The sequence below is a fragment of the Patella vulgata genome, chromosome 4 (genome assembly GCF_932274485.2).
Source record: "Patella vulgata chromosome 4, xgPatVulg1.2, whole genome shotgun sequence".
Lineage (NCBI taxonomy): Eukaryota > Metazoa > Mollusca > Gastropoda > Patellidae > Patella > Patella vulgata.
Genome location: NC_065882.2, coordinates 76,031,668 through 76,051,908, shown reverse-complemented (window position 1 = coordinate 76,051,908; position 20,241 = coordinate 76,031,668). Strand labels below are relative to the sequence as shown.

The 20,241-nt window shown below is 34.6% G+C and overlaps 1 protein-coding gene across 2 annotated transcripts; it reads right to left on the bottom strand.

The window, feature by feature from the left end:
* Positions 1 to 140: 140 nt before the first annotated feature.
* On the bottom strand, positions 141 to 20,220 carry LOC126819287 (ribonucleoprotein PTB-binding 2). Of its 2 annotated transcripts, XM_050547259.1 has the most exons (15): positions 19,987 to 20,220; positions 19,382 to 19,448; positions 17,401 to 17,622; positions 15,446 to 15,690; positions 13,657 to 13,839; positions 13,116 to 13,224; positions 11,948 to 12,028; positions 10,727 to 10,839; positions 10,124 to 10,189; positions 9,047 to 9,646; positions 8,564 to 8,620; positions 7,678 to 7,749; positions 5,906 to 5,950; positions 4,713 to 5,168; positions 141 to 4,177 (listed from the first exon to the last, which is right to left on the bottom strand). In XM_050547259.1, exons 1-15 carry the CDS (start codon positions 20,206 to 20,208, stop codon positions 4,019 to 4,021), a joined length of 2,697 nt encoding a protein of 898 aa, XP_050403216.1. In that variant the 5' UTR covers positions 20,209 to 20,220; the 3' UTR covers positions 141 to 4,018. The 2 variants fall into 2 exon arrangements, with proteins under 2 accessions (XP_050403216.1, XP_050403218.1); XM_050547261.1 differs by lacking the exon at positions 5,906 to 5,950.
* Between the last annotated feature and the right edge of the window lie 21 nt (positions 20,221 to 20,241).

Genomic DNA, 20,241 nt, shown 5'->3' with positions numbered 1-20,241 from the left:
TACAACGTCCACACACTAACCATTCGACCCCCCCCCCCGGTTATGTTTGATAAACCAGATCTTAAATTTTGAATCAATGATGACAATAACTAACTTCTGGTACACCAGGATGAGTTTCTCTTCAAATAAATAAAAACAAATAAATTTTAAATTGTCCTAGACTTTATTTTGTCTTCTGGAATGAATCAAAGATTCAAAAAATATAATTTATAGCAGAGATTAATTATCTCTTCATTGTTGTGAAGATAAATGGTGTTATAATTTCAACAAGTGAATTGGATGAGCTTCTCAACATTATAAACAGAACAGATATTTTATAATTAAAGACAGAGATCATCAATCAGATTAAAATACAGATCTATACTTCGTTTCGTTTCTTTAATACTTTTGATCGCCTTTACTACATAAAGATCTGACCAGTTGTAGTGGGAGGTCGTGTCAGGGGTCATACGAGCTGTTTTTGCCTTATGACGTCAGACATTTGATTAACTAATCAGCGTTGATGTTTCTAGTAGGATACCCACAGTTCCGTGCATCGCATGCCAAGAACTTGCTGCAATAGACTTCTTCACTGGCTAATCCCTCACATCAACCAGAATGCAGCTTATATAACTTTCAAATCCTAGTGTAGTAAAGACAATTAAAATGGAATTTTGGACTATGAAAAACGAAACGAAATAGGATCTGTGTTTTAATCAGATTGAAAGATTATGAAATACATAGGTCACAATTCTATGGAATGCAATTAGTGCTTATAAGTGAGTAACACTTCCACTAGGCTTTTATTGTCTTTATAAAGCCTAGTGGAAAAGTTGCCCAGTTATAAGCAATAACTGTATTGTATAGCACTGTGACCTGTTTTCCTGTTCAATTACTAAATGCCATTAATATCTTTAGTATTGCTTTGAAGAATTATACAGAGAGGTCTTTGCTAATCGGATTTAATTAACAGAACTTTATTTATAAAAGCTTTCTATTTCTAGTACAGAAAAGCAAAGAAAAATAATTTGTTATTTAAAAGTAGGATAAAAGAAAAAATGCAAAAGATAAACACATGAAAATGATTTAAAATAAGTCAATTTACAATACATTGTTTGTGAAGAATTTAATAAGCGACCAACTAAACTTTATACAGCCGTAAACCTAAAAAATTTGACATTCAATTCCTAAACAAATTCAGTGTAATAGTATCTAATTCTATAAAAGAAATGTACTCACAAAATGTTTTAATGAAAAAAAAAAGAAAAAACAAAAAAGAAGATATTTTATTGGTTTTTAAAATTTATAGTGATTCGAAGCAATTTAGAATTTGATTTTTTTTATTTTCAACGCTTTTCAAAATTTATAGTATTTCAGAATAATTATGAAATTTTAAATTAATTGATGTATGTTTTTGTTTTTTTTCGATGTGTATGTAAAGAAGAGAGTAATAATAGCAATACAAGACGAGATAATCCATATATTATCACGACTTATTAAAATACAATATATATATATATATACGTCTATCTGAAAGACATTATGGTATTAACAATATTTACATAGGGGATATCCACCCATATGGAATTCTATATTTACTGTATCTTAAATTAAATGAAAATATCTACAACAGAATCAGAAATATTTTTTCTTTCTGTTTGATTCTGTCCAGCGAATTTGGTTACAGAGATAGGATGTACTTAATTTTTTCCTACAAAGACACATTACCTTGCCAACAAAATTTAAAAAACAATTGCAAAGCTACTATTCCCTTACTTCCGTAACTACCTTTACCATTCTCAATTCAATAGATTTAAAATTAATTTTTTTTCTTCCCACATAACTGTTTAAAAAACCCATACTTTAACTTTAAGGCTATGTATAATACTGTAATACACAAGCTGTCTTTACATTGAATTAATGCTTTTATTAGAATTAATGCTCTACTATGCCTGACAAAATATTTAAGTCTATAGTTTCTTAATTCCATTTAACAGAGTTTATCTCCGACATATTTTGATACTGATGAACTATAGTCAAGATCGTGGAATAAATCTCTCGATGAATTATCTACCTTCTAATCTGTAAAAAAATTTATCTTACGGATTATATCCTAACAAATAATATTAATTTGACCAGAAAATATTAAATTTAAAGATAAAACTAAACAAATTAAAGTAGCCTTCGCTAAGAACCATTGACAGCACAACCAATTAATTTCGACCAATAAATGATACTTTTAACTTAACAATAAGAAATATATGTACAAAAGAACAAGAGAAATTTAAAAGATAAAACTGAAAAGAAAGCTGAAAAAGAATTTGAATTTAAAGGTATAGGAGATAGAAAAAAGAAGTAAAAGATATTGATAATATCAGAATAGAAGATAAAGAATTAAGGTGAATAAGAAACATGTACAATATACAAAATAATAAAAAAAGAATTAAAATTGAGACAAAAAAAAGAAGATATTTCAATGATGTAAATTCTTTAATTGAATGAAGATTTTTTTATTGTAAGAATTATCTTTTGTAATAAATTAAAGCCAATTATGATATGTTAGAATGAAATAACCACAAATATTTGCCAATACTACAACTTTTATAGATACATGAAAAGGCTTCTATTGTACCTATTAATTCACCAAGTTACCTTTGTTCACTAATAGGTGCCTAGTAATTCACTAAGTTACTGCTGTTCATTAGAAGGTGCCTTAGTAATTCAAGTGCCTAGTAATTCACCAAGTTGCTTTTGTTCACTATTAGGTGACTAGTGATTCACAAATTTGCCTTTGTTCACTACTAGGTGTCTAGTAATTCACAAAGTTACTTTGGTCACCGTTAGATGCCTTAGTAATTCACAAATTTACTTTTGTTCACTATTACTATCAAGTGCCTAGTAATTCATAAAGTTGCTTTTGTTCACTATTAGGTGACTCGTGATTCACAAATTTGCCTTTGTTCACTATTAGGTGTCTAGTAATTCACAAATTTGCCTTTGTTCACTATTAGGTGCCTAGTAATTCGCAAAGTTGCTTTTGTTCACTATTAGGTGCCTACTAATTCACAAAATACATCTCTTGATGTGTTTGATAATATTCTGGCCATGGTGAGTTTTATTTTGATATTATAAATCCTATTGTATTAACTAGTAACTAATAAGTATTCAAAATATTGGCAATCATACTTTTACTATTGATATTATAATAATATATATATATGTATATATAACCTACCTACCTTACCTATGTAAGTAGGGCTATCAGGACAAAATGGCCGAACACCACATAACAAAAAACCCATGCTTTGACAAATTCGTTCAACTATTAGTACATATAATTAAATAAGCTACAAAATATCTTTGAGCTTAGTGAAAAATAATCCATGATTTCTAATTAAAAGTGGAAAATAATCTATGCTCAAAGGAGCATGGAAAATAATCCACGATTTCAAAGGAGCATGGAAAATAATCCATGATTTCTAAGTAAAAGTGAAAAATGATTCATGACATCCAAGTCAAAAGAGAAAATAATATTCGTTTTGTAAATGAAAATAGAAAAATAACCCATGATATCCAAGTGGAAAACGAAAACAATCTATGATCTCTTAAGTGGAAATATAATCCATGATTTCTAAGTAAAAATTGAAAATAATCCATGATTTCTAAGGAACATGGAAAATAATCCATGATTTCTAAGGTACATGGAAAATAATCCATGATTTCTAAGTAAAAATGGAAAATAATCCATGATTTCTAAAAAACATGGAAAATAATCTATGATTTCTAAGTAAAAGTGGAAAATAATCCATGATTTCAAAGTAACATGATCTATGATTTTTAATTAGAAAATGGAAAATAATCCATGATTTCTAAATGGAGAATGATCCATGATTACTAATGAAAATATTACGAAGTAAAATTCAAAATCAATTGAAAAATATACAACTGCACCATTGAAATTGAATTCTGATTGGTTTGATATAAATATAACAGAGCTATGTATACAGAAATTGTTCCAAGGCAGGATTGAATCAGGTAGTTACTGGAATCTATCATCCAGTTTGATTCTCTTGGAGTAAGAATCAGCATAATGCCCACCGAGGCCCTGCGAATGTTGTCCAATGTACGAACCTTCAGGACTTGGTTCAGGAGCTGGAAGTAACTGACTATATGAGCGTTTCTGGCCAACAGGAGTTTTCTGTAATACACACACACAAAGAAAGATAAATAGAATATATTATATACATTGTAGATTTTATAGTTTGAAGTAAATAAAATAAAACCAAGTATGAACAATCCAAACCATTAGACAAAATTCGAAGTCAAAAAAAACCGGTATCGGCAAAATAGTGTAATCAGCAAATGGACTGTGTACCGTGTACAAAATACATGACAAACAGTGGTAACAGGTTTCCGGAAGAGTAAGCTTACCCTGCCTGGCACCACACCCGCCATAGCTGCAAGATATTTAGCCAGATAAAAATGGGGGACGATTCGGTTGAAAGCACTTCATAAGTGCAATAAATGAATGAAATTGGGTTTAACATCCTACTTCTAGGCTATGAGGGAAATAGAGCTCCTGTCCCTTATGAATCCCTATGAAATTACTTAGTCAACACCGGGATCGAACCCTCATCCTCCAGCCTAGCAAGCAAGCGTCTTATTCACTTAGCCACAGTGACCCCCTCCCTCCAACTCCTATAAAATCAATAGTAATAAAATGCTATACTTACTAGAACATATGAAGATGGTGGTGGAGCAGGAGTGTAAGATGAACTGTTATCAAGATTAAAAGATTCATCTTTATAATTACTACCTTGATAACCGAATTTATAATTTGATGAGCTGTTTGTGGGATATTTTGATGGCTGCATTGAATTAAAATCATAGTCACTATTTGCTGTTCGTATATTATAAGACGAGTTGTCTTGATAGTTTAAAATATTTCTGTTGCCACTGTAGTTATTAATCTGAGCACCGGTATTATTGGTATTGTACACTGAGTTTGTTGGGAATAGGGAATTTGTATTTTTGTTATAGTCTGTATATGTTGTATAGTCAACTTGTTTGGCTGAATATGTTGTTCTTGGTGTTGTTAATAGTTCATTGGTATTGGTCTGATAGTTGGATGCACGAGGTGCGGACGGGGCTATGGCTGGATATTTTTGTTGCTGTAAGGTGTCGTTCTTCTGTAAGATAAGATTCATGATACAAAAATTAGTTCAAGAGGTTTTGATACTCTGACAAAACAGGTAACAATGGCAGAAAATTGGATTTTAACATCTTGCTATTTTTAAGCTAACATATGGCCAATCTTTTCTCGCTACTAGCGGTTGATGTGTCATAGCATGGGTATAGCCATGAACCAGAACTGGTATAACGTCGTAACCAGAAGTGGTAGTCCATCACCACCCAGCCTATATCTCTCCCTAGTCCAGGCTACCTCTATACACTAAATTTCAGTCTCAGGACAGCCCTAGTGTAGCCGGCAATCCTGAACAGACAAAAAGACAAACAAACGACAGTCACAAATATTAATGGATGACATGAGTTGAAGCTTGTGGAGACAGCTGTGTTCCAGGTTCTTTTTTAAAATACAAATGCTTAGCGACCTACTGTCATTTTCAATACACAAGGCAAGGTTGTCAAAGACGGCATGGAAAATTTCTGCAATGACTGGGCTAATGAAGACGGTGGAAAATATGCGATGTCCGTTATTGAATGCCGATATTGATAAAGAATACCTCATGTTTTCATGGACTGTGTTCTACAAAGATCAGTACTTCATGTTTAATAATTAGCTAGGTTTAACATTATTTCAAATCATGACAGAATTCAAGTAAATTTATGCACTGTATTTTTGAATAGAATGTAATTTTACAGATTTAGTTTCAAGGAATTTATGAATAACAGAATTATTTCTTACTTGATAAATATTTGAAACATTCTTTTGACTAGAAAAATTGGAATTCTGGAAGAAGAAAAAAAAAAAAGAAAAAAAAAATTAACTTTACAGATACTTAAAACTATTTGAGTAACATTTGAAGAAGAGTCAGTCATAAACATCCATACTAAACTTATGCTGTCGGTCTACAATTAGCTCTGCTTGAGAACACACTAAGCTAGTTGACCGACATTTTAAGTCCTAATTCGATGATTTTAGTCGAAAACACTAGGTGTATTTTGAGAATTTTGAGAAGTATATATTCTACTTTCATTTAAAAAAATTGAAAAGGTATATTTAGTCTTTTTGTGTATAACAGATGTGAAGCGGAGTAGGACCGCATTACAAATCTACTTTTATTTAATAAAATTGAAAAGGTATATTTAGTCTTTTTGTGTATAACAGATGTGAAGCGGAGTAGGACCGCATTACAAATCTACTTTCATTTAATAAAATTGAAAAGGTATATTTAGTCTTTTTGTGTATAACAGATGTGAAGCGGAGTAGGACCGCATTACAAATCTACTTTCATTTAATAAAATTGAAAAGGTATATTTAGTCTTTTTGTGTATAACAGATGTGAAGCGGAGTAGGACCGCATTACAAATCTACTTTCATTTAATAAAATTGAAAAGGTATATTTAGTCTTTTTGTGTATAACAGATGTGAAGCGGAGTAGGACCGCATTACAAATCAGTATACTAAGTGTTGGATATGGCTGCCATTAAGCGCAGAGATCTATACTCAAAGTAGAGTAGATAGTTGTCTGTGTGCAGAATGACAAACAGTGTCCTCGTATACCAAATACTATGCTAAATTTGTTTTCATGTAAACCCAAAGACTATTAAATCTGAAAACTTTCTAATATCAGCAACTACTATAAATGAAATTAAATGGGGTTTAACGTCCTACTGTTCTGCTCCGACTGGGCTTATGAAGAAGGGATCTTTTATGTGTACACCAATCTGTTCAGGGGATCTCGATTTTTGTCCCATCTAAACAACTAGACAGCTGTCCTTCAAGGGGAGACCACGCCAGAAAACCCTTGGTCGGAAAGACGGATGGAGCCCCTTTTCAATACCCACCCTTAACCTTTGTTTACCTTGGGATAATTTGAATCCCCATATTAAAGATGGGTTCCCAGAAAAGTATTTATCGGGTGGTTATTTCCAATAAAAGTATGGCAATTTTGGTATATATGGAAAGTAGAGATATCCAATCTTACTAGAAAAATACTGGATTCCACGAAAAACACTCATGGAGCGTATACAGGACAAAAATGCAAGGGTTCCCCTAATCAACAGCCCGACGATTAAGAATTTCTGCACGTGTGATGTCAAAGGTCACACGCGAACATTGACCGCTTGATGTACAAGTTGATTAACGCTTTGAAGAGTTAGACGTACAACACTTTCTGAGATAAAAATGACGGAAAAAGAATTTAATTAGGATTCGATAGTTGTAATAAATAGTAAGCGATTAAAGACAACATCGTCTTATGTATGCAATGAATTCTCCTCTGACATCCAAGACGTGACGTAAACATGACCTGGTTTGATCGAATTTTAATAGCAGGGCATTCCTTCCCAATTACAATGTTTGAGAAGGATTTGAAACATAATTATGACAAATTATTTAGTTTGAATATGTTTTTAGTCCATATATACCATTAAATCACCCAGTTTGTATGCGGAACCCATCTTTAAAAGAAATATCCCTGCAATAAATTCATTAAAATAATTGTAAAAACTTACATTAGTGTTTGTATTTAACATTGGATATTGGTTATAAATATCTTCTCTTCTATAATCTGTTCCTGACTGATACTATAATATACAAAGTTACTCTCTATTACACTATATCTATATTACACTATTGGGAGGGGTTGGATGGCCGAATGGTTAGCGTTGCATCATAAGGTCCGTCACTGAGTCAACTGGTTTCAATCCCCCGGTGGTACATGACAAGGAGTAGGGTCGCCTGTCCAACCTCGTGGGTTTTCTCCGGGTCCTCCAGTTTCCTCCCACTGCGCATTCAAATTATTGAAATAAAATTGAACCATATGTTAGTCCTGAAATGAACTGGTTTGTGTCTAGTGGACGTTAAACCCCATTTCTCTCTCCATTTTTGGGAGCCATGGTGGCTTAGTGAGTAAGATGTTGGCCTGCTAACTTTGAGGTCCTGTGTTTGGGTTCATCAGCAATTTCCAGCATGATTCCCTGTTGTCAGAGGTGCAGGACAGAGGGTCTGGCAAGGGACAAAGTATAGTCTTTAAGATAGGACAAAAAAATGAGGTCCCATGTGCACATTAGTTACTGTAAAAGAACCCTTGACTGTTGGAATTCAACATAAAAGTAGGCCGTATTGCCGCTGTCTGGGCAAAATTTTCCGTATAGCACACTGTAAGGTATTTGCCCGTCTTCATTATCTCAGTCGGAGCAGATAAGTAGGACCTTATACCCCATTTCATTTCATTTTTGGTGCAAATTCAACAGAATTGTCCTCATTTTCTGGCTAATTAAAACACACAGTAGCACAGACAATTAAAGACGTCAAAGAGAGTTACATAGCCGAAGGGGGAGACCAGATGTTACGGAAAGATTAATCATATCCTACCAAATATAATGTATTTTGACTTACTTTAGAAGGAATGTCTTGAAAAGGATCTTCACTAGTACTATCATTAGTGTTATCAGCCTGTTGATATAAATAATAATATTATATAGTTTATATATAAATTAACCATGTATTCAGTTACATCAACCTTCTAAAAGTTATAAATACAACATCCCCCCTTCATTGTGCAAGATTGGTAGAAAATCCAATTCAGAACAACCTTTAAAAAAAACACTTTTGCTGTTTTAATGTATCAAAATACATCCATTAAGAAATTATGTGCAAAGTTTTGTGTTTCTGGATCAAAGATATTTTTCATAAAAAGTGATTGAAAGTTTGGTAAATTCTTAACTTGAGTCTGAGAATGCTTTGTGAAACTGGGGCCTGCTGTAGTAATTATGTAAACTCATTTGATAGTGTGTCTTTTAAATTCATTTAACAGGTTTGTCTTATCGGTATGTAGTGCAGTTCGCCTGTACTTAATAATAGAATAATACATGTACTTACCCAATAACCAGAGTCATTATATTGACCATAATCTTGCCCTCCAGAGTAACTTCCCCTGTTACCATAGCTACTAGACTCACTAGCTCTGTTCAATGAAGGATAACCACTTCCCATTGACATTCCTTTACTAGCATTTAAATTCTGAACTTTCGGTAGATATGCAGGCGGCTCTCCTAACAAGGAAGTAGGGTTAGATTTCATGGCTGATAATTGTTGGAAGTTAGCCATTAATGGTTTAGGTCCGGCGTTTGATGTAAACTGTTTTTGGAGATTTCCTTGTATGTTTTGTAGAAACGAATTTCCGTTGGCGTTCGGTCCGCCTTTTCCTTGGTTATTATTTGATGGAGGAAACATGGGGGTAGGGAAGAGTCCGCTCTGTGGAGGAGGAATGTTTTTTGTCAGGATGCTTTCAGGTTTTTTCTTATTTTGAATATTGGACATGATTTGACCGAGGTTCATCAATAGATTAAGATTAAGATCTCGTGTATTTTGTAGTATTTGTGTAATATTCTGGTTTCCTTTAACTTGAGCTGTTAACGTCTGTATAACCAGATTAGCTTGAGATGTTAATGGATCACCTAATAAAGATGGCTTTACATCCTGGGGAAAAAAATTACATAATGTAAAAAAAAGAAATGAGAGAGAGAGAAATGTGGTTTAACGATTACTCGACACAAACCAGGTCATTTCGGTACTAACATATCGTTCAATTTCTTGATTTCAATGATTCACTTGCGATGAGGGATCTTCATCATTGGGAGGAAATCGGAAAACCCAGAGAAAACCTATGAGGTTGGACAGGCGACCCTACTCCTTGTCACGTACAACCAGGGAGTCGAAACAACGCCTGTTAAGTCATTTACAGACCTTACGATACAATGCTGAAAGATTCATATACTATTGAATGCTATGCTAACTTATACTATACACTGAAAAGGTTCCTATACTGCCTGTAGATACAGCAATCTGCATACATAACCAGAATTACCAACATGAAATTCAATCCCAAGTCTAATAATTCCAAAAGGGAACTAAAATTGGAGTAGTCAATTTTGAAAGAAAAATAAAGTGACTTACTGTCAAGTTCTTCTGTTGTCCAAGTTTTTGTAGTATATTCAGTTGAGCTGCTAGTGGTCCAGTAAACTAGAAGAAAGAGAGAGAGAGAGAGAGTGAAATAGGGTTTAACTTCCACTCAACACAAACTAGTTCATTTAGGGACTAACATATGGTTCAATTTTATTTCGATAATTTGTTTGCGCGTAGGGATCTTTAGCAATAGGAGGAAACTGGACGACCCGAGAAAACTAACGAGGTTGGACAGTAAACTGGAAAATAAACGATCTATTTTGAACTATAAAAAACGAATATATAATCTAAATATGTAAATAAAACAAATTCTGAAACTCATTAAACAAGAAATTTCAATCAAATATCTCAAAGTTTTATTAAAAAAATAAACCTAAAAAATGACAGATGGACGGAGAGAAATTATAAATATAGATAAAACTATCAGTTGAGCTAAATTACAGAACATTTTAATTCAAAGTCTAGTCGGCTAATATGCTTACACGTCTTCAAATCAACACAAAATAATTTTACCCTTTTTCGTTAAAATTCATCAGGACCACAACTCATCCAACTGAAACCCTGTTGTTAATAGTGAGAATAAGCCTATCCTACCTGTTGAGTCAGTTTATTCTGCATCTGAGTTGCCAAAAATATCATTAAACCCAGTTGCATGTTAGGATTCATCGCAGGACTGAGTGGTAAAGAGGGGGCAGGACCAAGTAAACCTATAAAAGAAAGACGGAAAACTTCATACTAAAAAGTTATAAAAATATCAAAATCAAGAGTTTTACATTGGTATATCCAAGAGCTAAATCTGCCTATTGCAGGTCTTTCTTTAGGCCTGAAATGTTACATAAACTATTAATTAGACATTTATTAACAAAACAAGACCATAATCAACTCTTGATTGCATCGAATACTCAAGATTTTAACTAGATTAGAACGGTTGCCATTTAAAAATTTAATTTAAAAATGGGAAAGCGAGGCTAAGTTCTTGAATATACCAGTGCCCCGGCTACCACTATGCACACATCTTGTCAAAACTACAAACGAAACAGTGATAACTTGGCTCAGAATGAAGCAATTTGAATGAAATTTTCAATATTTTCATTTTTCATTATCTATTTTTGAGCCATTATAACAAGAACGGCCAGTTCTTTATCTAAATCTTACATAATGTATCTATAATTTAAATAGTGTAAAAACCCTGAGGACAGAAATTCTGTAACATCCTTTATACGACTAGCTTGCCGTGGTCTAATAGATGATATGTATAAAAATACATGAATCAAGTCGACAATCTTTTAATGTCTAGCTGTCCGGATGGGAGTCAAATTGAGATTCTGTTTACACATTCAGGAGCACATAAAGCAACCCTTGGCATTTACAATGTTATAAATAGCAGGTGGAAGTGTCTCACTGTTTGGAAAAAGTTTCCCTCATAGCACAATGCATGGCATTAGCCCACTTCATGCAGCAGAAAGTAGACATTTAACAAATAAAATGGGGTTTAACACCCTACTGTTCTGCACCGGCTGAGCTAATGAAGATGGGGATATACCATACAGTATGCTATGAGGAAAATTTTGCCCAGGCAGCAGTGCTATGGCCTACTCTTATATAGAATTCCAACTGCCAAGGGATCTTTTTACATGCATGCTAATAAGTACACAGGACCTTGATTTTTTTATACTATCCAAACGACTAGACAGCTGTCCTTGTCAGGGCCTCCACCCTGCACCACTGACAAGGGGAAACCATGCTGGAAAGGATGTTTAAGGGCAACAGGAAATTTATATAACGGCTACTTTATATTTGAGTTTTTTTACTAACCTGGTTTGTTTGAAGGTGTAGTTATCTGATTTTGGTATACTGTTTGTAAATGATTCAAAGCTTGCATAAAGTTCTTCATTACTGGAATAAAACATACATAATTACAGAAAGCTCAACAATTTTGTAAACATATATAAAAAACCAACTTATACTTCCAGGTACATAGGATTTTGAAATGATCTAAGTTAGATCATTTAACTGTTTGAGTTTTATAATACACATGGGTCACGGTGGCTAAGTGGGTAAGACGCTGGCCCGCTATCCTGGAAGTTGGGTGTTCGATCCCTGCATTGGCCGAGAAAGTTCATCCAGATTCTCCGGCGAGGTTCCTCCTTGTCAGTGATGCAGGACGGAGAGTCTGACAAGCACAGCTGTCTAGTCGCTCGGATTGGACGAAAAACCAAGGTCCCGTGTACACATTGGCATTCACGTAAAAGATCACTTGACAGTTGGAATTCGATATAAGAGTAGGCCGTAGTGCTGCTGTCCGAGCAAAATGTCCCTCATAGCACACTGTATGGCGTATGCCCGTCTTCATTGACCCAGTTCGGAGCATTTTCATTTATAATACACAGATCATATCAGCTTAATCAAATAATTCAGAAACTCATTTAGCGAGTCAAAAAACAATTCTATTTCAAATGTCACATCCAATGTACATATTTTGAATCCTGGAAAATGTTTTCTTTAGAATCAAATAATTTGGCTAATATCAAACTACCAATGTGAAATAAGATTGCAATGTTATTTTTGTAATCAAGTGACAACATTATCTGTTCAAGTTCAATGAGAGAGAGAGAGAAATGGGGTTTACAGTCCACTCGACACAAACCAAGTGATTTTCGGACTAAAATTTCAATAATTCGCTTGTGCGTAGGGGTCTTTAGCAGTGGGAGGAAACCGGAGGACCCAGAGAAAACCCATGTCGTTGGACAGGCAACCCGAACTCCTTGTCACGTACAACTGGTGAATTGAAACCACACCAGTTGACTCAATGACAGATCTTATGATACAACACATATGCATTAACTCGAGTTAAATAAAATTGTTGAAAATTGATAAGGCTTCTTTATCTCATGAACATAAGCACTGAGTATAAATTTCATTTGCTCGATAACTTTGGTTCCATTGCTAAATTGTCGTATTCAAGTTTGTTATCTACACTTACATTCTGGGCTTTGATTGGCCAAACCTTTGACTAGAGGATTATTTATTGAGACTGGATTGGTTATCACTGGATCAGGTAACAAACTTCCTTTCGTTGGATTTTTACTCTCCTATAAAATGAAATAAAACAGTTAAAGTCGAGGATCGGCATTTGGATTTTTTGGACGATATCCAATTTTTCAAGGTTTAATCATCGCTCATACTAGGTCATTTCAGGGCTAACATGGTTCAATTTTTTTCCAATAATTCGCTTAGTCATGGGGTCTTTAGCAATGGGAGGAAACCTGAGGACCTGGAAAAAAACCCATGAGGTTGGACAGGCGACTCTACTACCTGTCAGGTACAAGCAGAAAATCAAAACCACGTCACTTGACTCAAATTAGATCATTTCAGGACTAACAGGGTATCTTTTATTCAATAATTTGCTTGCATGTAGGGGTCTTTAGCAGTGGAAACCGGAATTTGAGTCTGAAACCTTTACTACCTTCACCCCAAACCCCCAATCAAGATAACATGGTTGTAAATAAAGAAAGTAAACGTACCAATTTTAACATAATTCGGTTGTATATAAAGACAGCAGGTTTATCAGGAACACAGAATGATACATTGAGACTAACATCTTGTAATTTATAATCTGATAATTTAAACCATGTATCTCTAGCTTCACTGGCCTGTTTATATTCTATAATACCATAACCTAATGATTCATTATCCTTCAACATTATCTACAATTAGAAAATCATTACTAGCATAAAACTAAATTTTTTTGACAAAATTTTGAGCAAAAGGTAAAGGGGCATTATGGGAGATTAGATAAAGAGCTGGCAATTCTCATTAAAATAGTTAAAAACTAGATAATGTAAAGGGAGAGAGAGAGAAAGAAATGGTGTTTAAAGTCCACTCGACACAAACTAGGTCATTTCTGGACTAACATATGGTTTAATTTTATTTCAATAATTCACTTGCGCGTAGGGGTCTTTAGCAGTGGGAGGAAACCGGAGGACCCGGAGAAAACCCACGAGGTTGGACAGGCGACCCTACTCCTTGTCACGTACAACCGGGGATTCGAAACCACGCCAGTTGTCTCAATGACAGGCCGTATGATACAGCAAGCACATGCTAACCATTCAGCCATCCAAACCTCCTGCCCTGAATGGCTGCCATATCCAAAAGTTAATATACTATTTTGTAATGCAGCTCTACTTCGTACCACATCTGTGATGCACACGAAGACTAAATAAACTTTTTCAATTATTTTATTAATAAGTAGAATAATTACTTCTCACAGTATACTTAGTGTTTTCGACTAAATACATGTACTTAAAATATTGGTCATGCAGCTTAGTGCATGTTCTCAAGTGGAGCTAATTGTAGACTGGCAGCATTAGTTTAGTATGAAACATTTGATTACATCTCAATTATGTTCACACCACATCTTATCTCTGGACTGATAAGATGTTTAGAAGAATCTGCAGAATATATATTCTGGTGAACCAAATTACATTTCTTTTTAGCCTATTTATCTATGATATTGAATTATCATATCTTAGAAACATAAATATGTAACACTGATGATAGTTTTTTTTAGTGATGTAGATATTTTAATAATAAATAAATTCATTGTTTAATGTACTGCTGTATTCAAGTTGGAAATAAGACACCTGTCACAGATATTGTCAAACACAAATTCATGCTATTTCATCTTCAATAGAAGGCTTGATCTCACTTTAACTCTGTACATCTTATCAAGGCCTTCACGTAATACCCTGCATATTTCGGCAATAGTTTTCGATTGTCTACTGATTCCTCGAACATTGAGAATTCCTAGTCTCGCGCTTTCCAGCTAAAATGTCTACCTGTGATAATCAAATTGCAAAATTCAAGGTTTGTTCGACAATGTTAAGGTTTCCATGGAGGTTGCCTTGTTTGATTTGAGTGTGTTTGTGTCACAACCTCTGACTGGATGTTATCGTTCACGTGTTTGCATTAAAGAGAGATAACATAGCTATAAGTGTGGGAATTACAGACCAATCTAGCAACGTCTAGATGTTGTAAAACTCGCCATGATTCAGGAACATGACTTTTTAGGCACAATTTCTCTAGTGCTTGTAATTTTCAGGCAGAATTAAAATCATTTATTCCATGGACCTCATTCATGAAAACTGCCCCTTTCGTTACATTCGTTCCTGGAATTTCAAGTCCACTTCCACCAAAAGTGATATCGTAGACTACATCTTGTACTAGGATTTAAACTTTCAACCAATGAAATTGCTGCATCCTTAAAATCATTTAGTTGAAATAATTAGGCCCTTGGCCTGGTTGTATTCATACCTGACAATATATAGGACTAGCTATACAATTAAATATTTCTCGTAGTTTATAGGCTTCTTTAAATGACTTGGGTAGATTACTGATAAACAAACATCTAGAATACAGTTTACTATAGTCGGTACAGATATCGACATATTCAGCATGTAATTGACATCCTTCTACAACACGCCAATCAAATTCTTCCTTAGCATCGTTCCAATCTACTTCTTCATTAAACTGTACAAAACCATAATGAAGACTTTCACCTGATGAAAAAATAAATGAAATGGGGTTTAACATCCTACTATTCTGCTCAAACTGGGCTAATGAAGACGGGCATATGCCATACAGTGTGCTATGAGGGAAATTTTGACTGGGCTGCGGCACTATTTAATTCCAACTGCCAAGGAATCTTTTACGAAGATGGGCATACGCCAAAGAGTGTGATGTGGGGGAAATTTAGCCCGGACTGCATTGCTACAGCCTACTGTTATATGTATATATCTAATTCCAACTGCCAAAGGATCTTTTAAGTGTACAGGGGACCTCGGTTTTTTCGTGCCATCCAAACAACTAGACAGCTGTCCTTGTCAGACCCTTCATCCTGCACCACTGACAAGGGGGTGGAGGGCGGGGGGAGGTTAATATTTAGCTGTATTTAAAAACTTCAGAAGCATATTTCAGTCAAAGGGGAACAATTCTGTTGAATGCACACCAAAAATGAGATATAAATGAAATGAAATGGGGTTTAACCTCCTAATTTTTGGACACTTAAAGGTCGACGGAAAAGCATCAATTTTTTTTTTAAATAATGCAAGTAATTATGTCAACATATCCTTTCCATAAGTATAACCCGAGCCCGAACGTCAATAATACCTGCAACAGGTAAATTTCAACATTAGTAATTTCCGCCGTTCTCCGTCGGTAGTCGGAACTTTCCGTCAATAAGCAATCAGTGACGTCATTTTAGTCCTTCTGCACATAGAAATATAGACTAGAATATGAGCAGAAGGACTAAAATGACGTCAAATTTACGGAAAGTTACGACTACCCACGGAGAATGGCGGAAATTGCTAACGTTGAAATTTACCTGTTGCAGGTAATATTGACATTCGGGTTCGTGTTATACTTATGGAAAGGATATGTTGACATAATTACTTGCATTATTTAAAAAATTTATGAACCTTTTCCGGTGACCTTTAAAGCTTAAATGTATATGAAGCAGGGTCTCTTTTTTAAATACATGTACAGTGACATGGCAATCATAATGGCAGGGTGAATATCTGAAAAAATAATCAGCCCACAATTTGGTTGAGAAAGAGGGAGAGAAATGGGGTTAACATCTACTCGACACAAACTAGGCCATTTCGAGACTAACATGGTTAAATTTTATTTCAATAATTTGCTTTTGCGTAGGTGTTACATGTATATGAAATGATCAGTTCATATCTTTGTAAATACTGAATGAATTCAACAAACCCGGTCATTCTGGTACTAACACATGGTTCAATTCTATTTCAATAATTGGCTTGCGCGGGGTCTTTAGCAGTGGGAGGAAACCGGAGAAACTGGAGAGAGAAATGGGGTTTAACGTCCACTCGACACAAACTAGGTCATTTCGGGACCAACATATGGCTTTAATTTTTTTCAATAATTTGCTTGTGCACAGGAGTCTTTAGCAGTGGGAGGAAACCGGAGGACCCGGAGAAAACCCACGAGGTTGGACAGGCGACCCTGCTCCTTGTCATGTACAACTGGGGATTCAGGACCTGGAGAAAACCCATAAGGTTGGACAGGCGACACTACTCCTTGTCACGTACAACCAGGTAATTGTAACCATGCCAGATGACTCAATGACAGACCTTATGATACAAAGCGCACACACTAACCATTCAGCCATCCAATCCCCCTTGGTTTAAAAAGACTGACAGAGGGATATCAATTAGACAGAGAGTTTATAATATTCATCAATTTACCTGTTGTTTCAAATCGCATCAAGAAACATCTTTCAACGGTTGAGTACTTGGTCACCAAATCAGAAAAGTCTTGATCTGTGAAATGTTTAGGTAGATGGGCAATACACAGAAGATTTGTATATGGTAATATACACACAGATACAGGTGTATCCTTGATAGATTGACCATCTAATTCATGGACAACTTCTTCAGCTAAACAACCATCATTTAACGTTACTATTGCTGAAAAATAAAACACCACAAATTAAGCTTCTATTCAGATGTAAACAAAAACCAGGTTTTGGCCAAATCCAGCTAGTTAATGACTTCCTACTAGTATCTAGTGTTAACTCTCATCCACGGTCATTAATAATTACTGACAGGGTGTGCACAACACAGAACACTTAAAATTCCAGGAATTTTCCAGGAGTTATTTACCAGATTCCAGGAGTCCCTGTATAGAATTCTACATCATAATGTAGGGGTTTTTTTTTGCTTGAAGAACATTGTTCGACTGACTCGAGTTCATTTACGGCAAGGAACTTGAGAACTTTTGAAGAAACATTCGATGATTACGTTCAGGTTATATCTTATATATAGCAAAACCACAAATGTTTAATTTTCCAGGAGTTTCAAGGAGTAATCATGTTTTTCCAGGATTTTCAAGTACTGGAAATAACATTTGCATTTTTCCAGGATTTTCAAGGAGTTTCAATGAGTGTGCGAACCTTGACTGGAAGCAACCATTTAACTACATGTATATTTTCTACCTTTTCCCTTACTTTTGTTTACAAGCTTTGGGATGTAGCAAAGCACATGTAACTCTGATCAATTCTATAACCATATGCCCAATAATTATGGCTACAGTAGCAAAAGTGTTTTGACTCTAATCTGATTACACTGACAGCAGTACAGATCTTTCTGATACTCAATTTGAGTAAGTTTTCCAACTTCTGTGTAGGATTGTATAAATTATTTAAAAAAAGAACAACTTCCAATGTTATAAGCATAGCATGTACAAATGCGGTCAAAACAGGTTCAACACTGTTTTAAAGAGCTAAGAAAAATATTCATTTCTCAATCTTTTTAAAAAAAGCCATCGTACCTGTAATGGCTACTGACTGTCCGATTCAATACGGTGCACAGAAAATAAATGATATTTCGCGGATTAATTAGTTTGAGTTTTCTAACTGTATTATTACGACCAATGTTTTCTTCATTTTGACTGTTATACTTTTGCTGTTTAAAGCCTTCTGCAGAAATTATCGAGAAACAAATTGGTGAATTTAAACATCATGTAACATACATGTACATTGTCTGAATCCTTAACTTCTACTGTCCAGTTCCTTGTACAATTCATCATTAGCTGATAAATCCATTTAATACTTGTAATTGTATGATTTTGATTTCTATCCCTACTCAAAAAGTGTAAAACTCAATCTTTGACACCTCCAGTTTTACAAGTTAAGTACCATAAATTCTTAATTTAGGTCTGAGAATTTGCTGGCCAGATCTTAAAGAAGCAAAGCACTCAGAATGTATAGTGTGTATGTGATAAAATCAGAAAACACTGGCCATATTATTGGTTAGATATCTTGAACTAATCATTGAGAAGAAAGTATTCTTTGTATTTAATTGGACACTCATTAGCCAATCTAGCCTTTACAGTTATAATTACTGTTTTAAAGATTATGGAGAAACAGAACATCTTTCCTAGCTCTTTAAAATGTTTACTTTCTGTCCGTAGCAAATAATAAATACTATAAAGAATACAGTTTAAAGTTTAAACCTAATAAGAGTTAATTCCTTTTTTTTCTATCATTATCAAAAGGTAAATCTATCACTTGTATTAAAGATATTCATATTGATGATAAAAAGCTGCATGTTGTAATACTCTATCATATGTATATCAAAAGATAATTTTATTCATCTATTGTGAAATGTGTTAGAAATGTTTGTAGGCTAAACCTCTATATTCATCAATATAAGTCTGGGGACATACCTTGCTTTACATTGATGTTTATGTCCACATCTTTTACATCATATTTCTGCAGAAGCTGTTCAATGTCCTAAAACAGAAAGTCATTATTCAATTTGATTATCAAATTGTTTTGAATAACTTAAGGAGTACCATGGATCAAATCTTTGGCATGTGCAGGAAGAAATTAAAACTCTTGAATGACTGATTGCCATGTCACTTTGAGTATTTGGCTTTATTTATATTTACACTGCTCGCTTCCAGCATTTTGAAAATTTGACACAGGTCAAATGGGTATCACTGTTTTCACAAAAGAGCAATAGTTATCCCACAAATTACTACTCAAAGTAATTCATGTCATGGCCAGCGTTTCTAATTACCTCATACTCATAGTCATATCCTACCATGATAACAACCATGATTGGCACGAAGCGATACCAGCGTTTATTCACTAAATTTAGTGTTATTTATTCTTGGTCTACTTCGCAGACAATGGCCAAAAATCGATTGCAATGATGCAATTAATAACTAGCCTCTTTTATTTTTAAGTAACCAGTACGCTGCAGTTGCAGGTGGTGGTCGAGAATTTAGTCAATAGAAAAAGAAAATAGGCAAAATGCCAAGCAAACCTTTCTGTTCGAATTCGGCGGTATGTTTTTGATCTGTATTTTTCGCCCTTGGTTGAATCTAATGCGCCCAGATTGCGTGGGATCCTCAGACTTGGATACACTTTGAAGGCCTTCTGTTGGTGCCGATTTTTCATCATTTTTGGAACGTCCATTGTCTTCTCTTGGACTAGTATTGCTAGATTTATTCGGCAAGGCATGGGTTCCCTTTGAGGTGGCTGCCATTTTGAACGACGACTCCCGTCATGCATGCGTGAC

Coding starts and splice junctions, on each gene's coding strand:
- LOC126819287 (XM_050547259.1), bottom strand. CDS start 20,208: ATGGCAGCCACCTCAAAGGGAACCCATGCCTTGCCGAATAAATCTAGC. Junction 12,029..13,115: donor GGCCAATCAAAGCCCAGAAT/GTAAGTGTAGAT, acceptor GTTTTATTCCAG/TAATGAAGAACTTTATGCAA. Junction 9,647..10,123: donor GACAACAGAAGAACTTGACA/GTAAGTCACTTT, acceptor TTTTTTCCCCAG/GATGTAAAGCCATCTTTATT.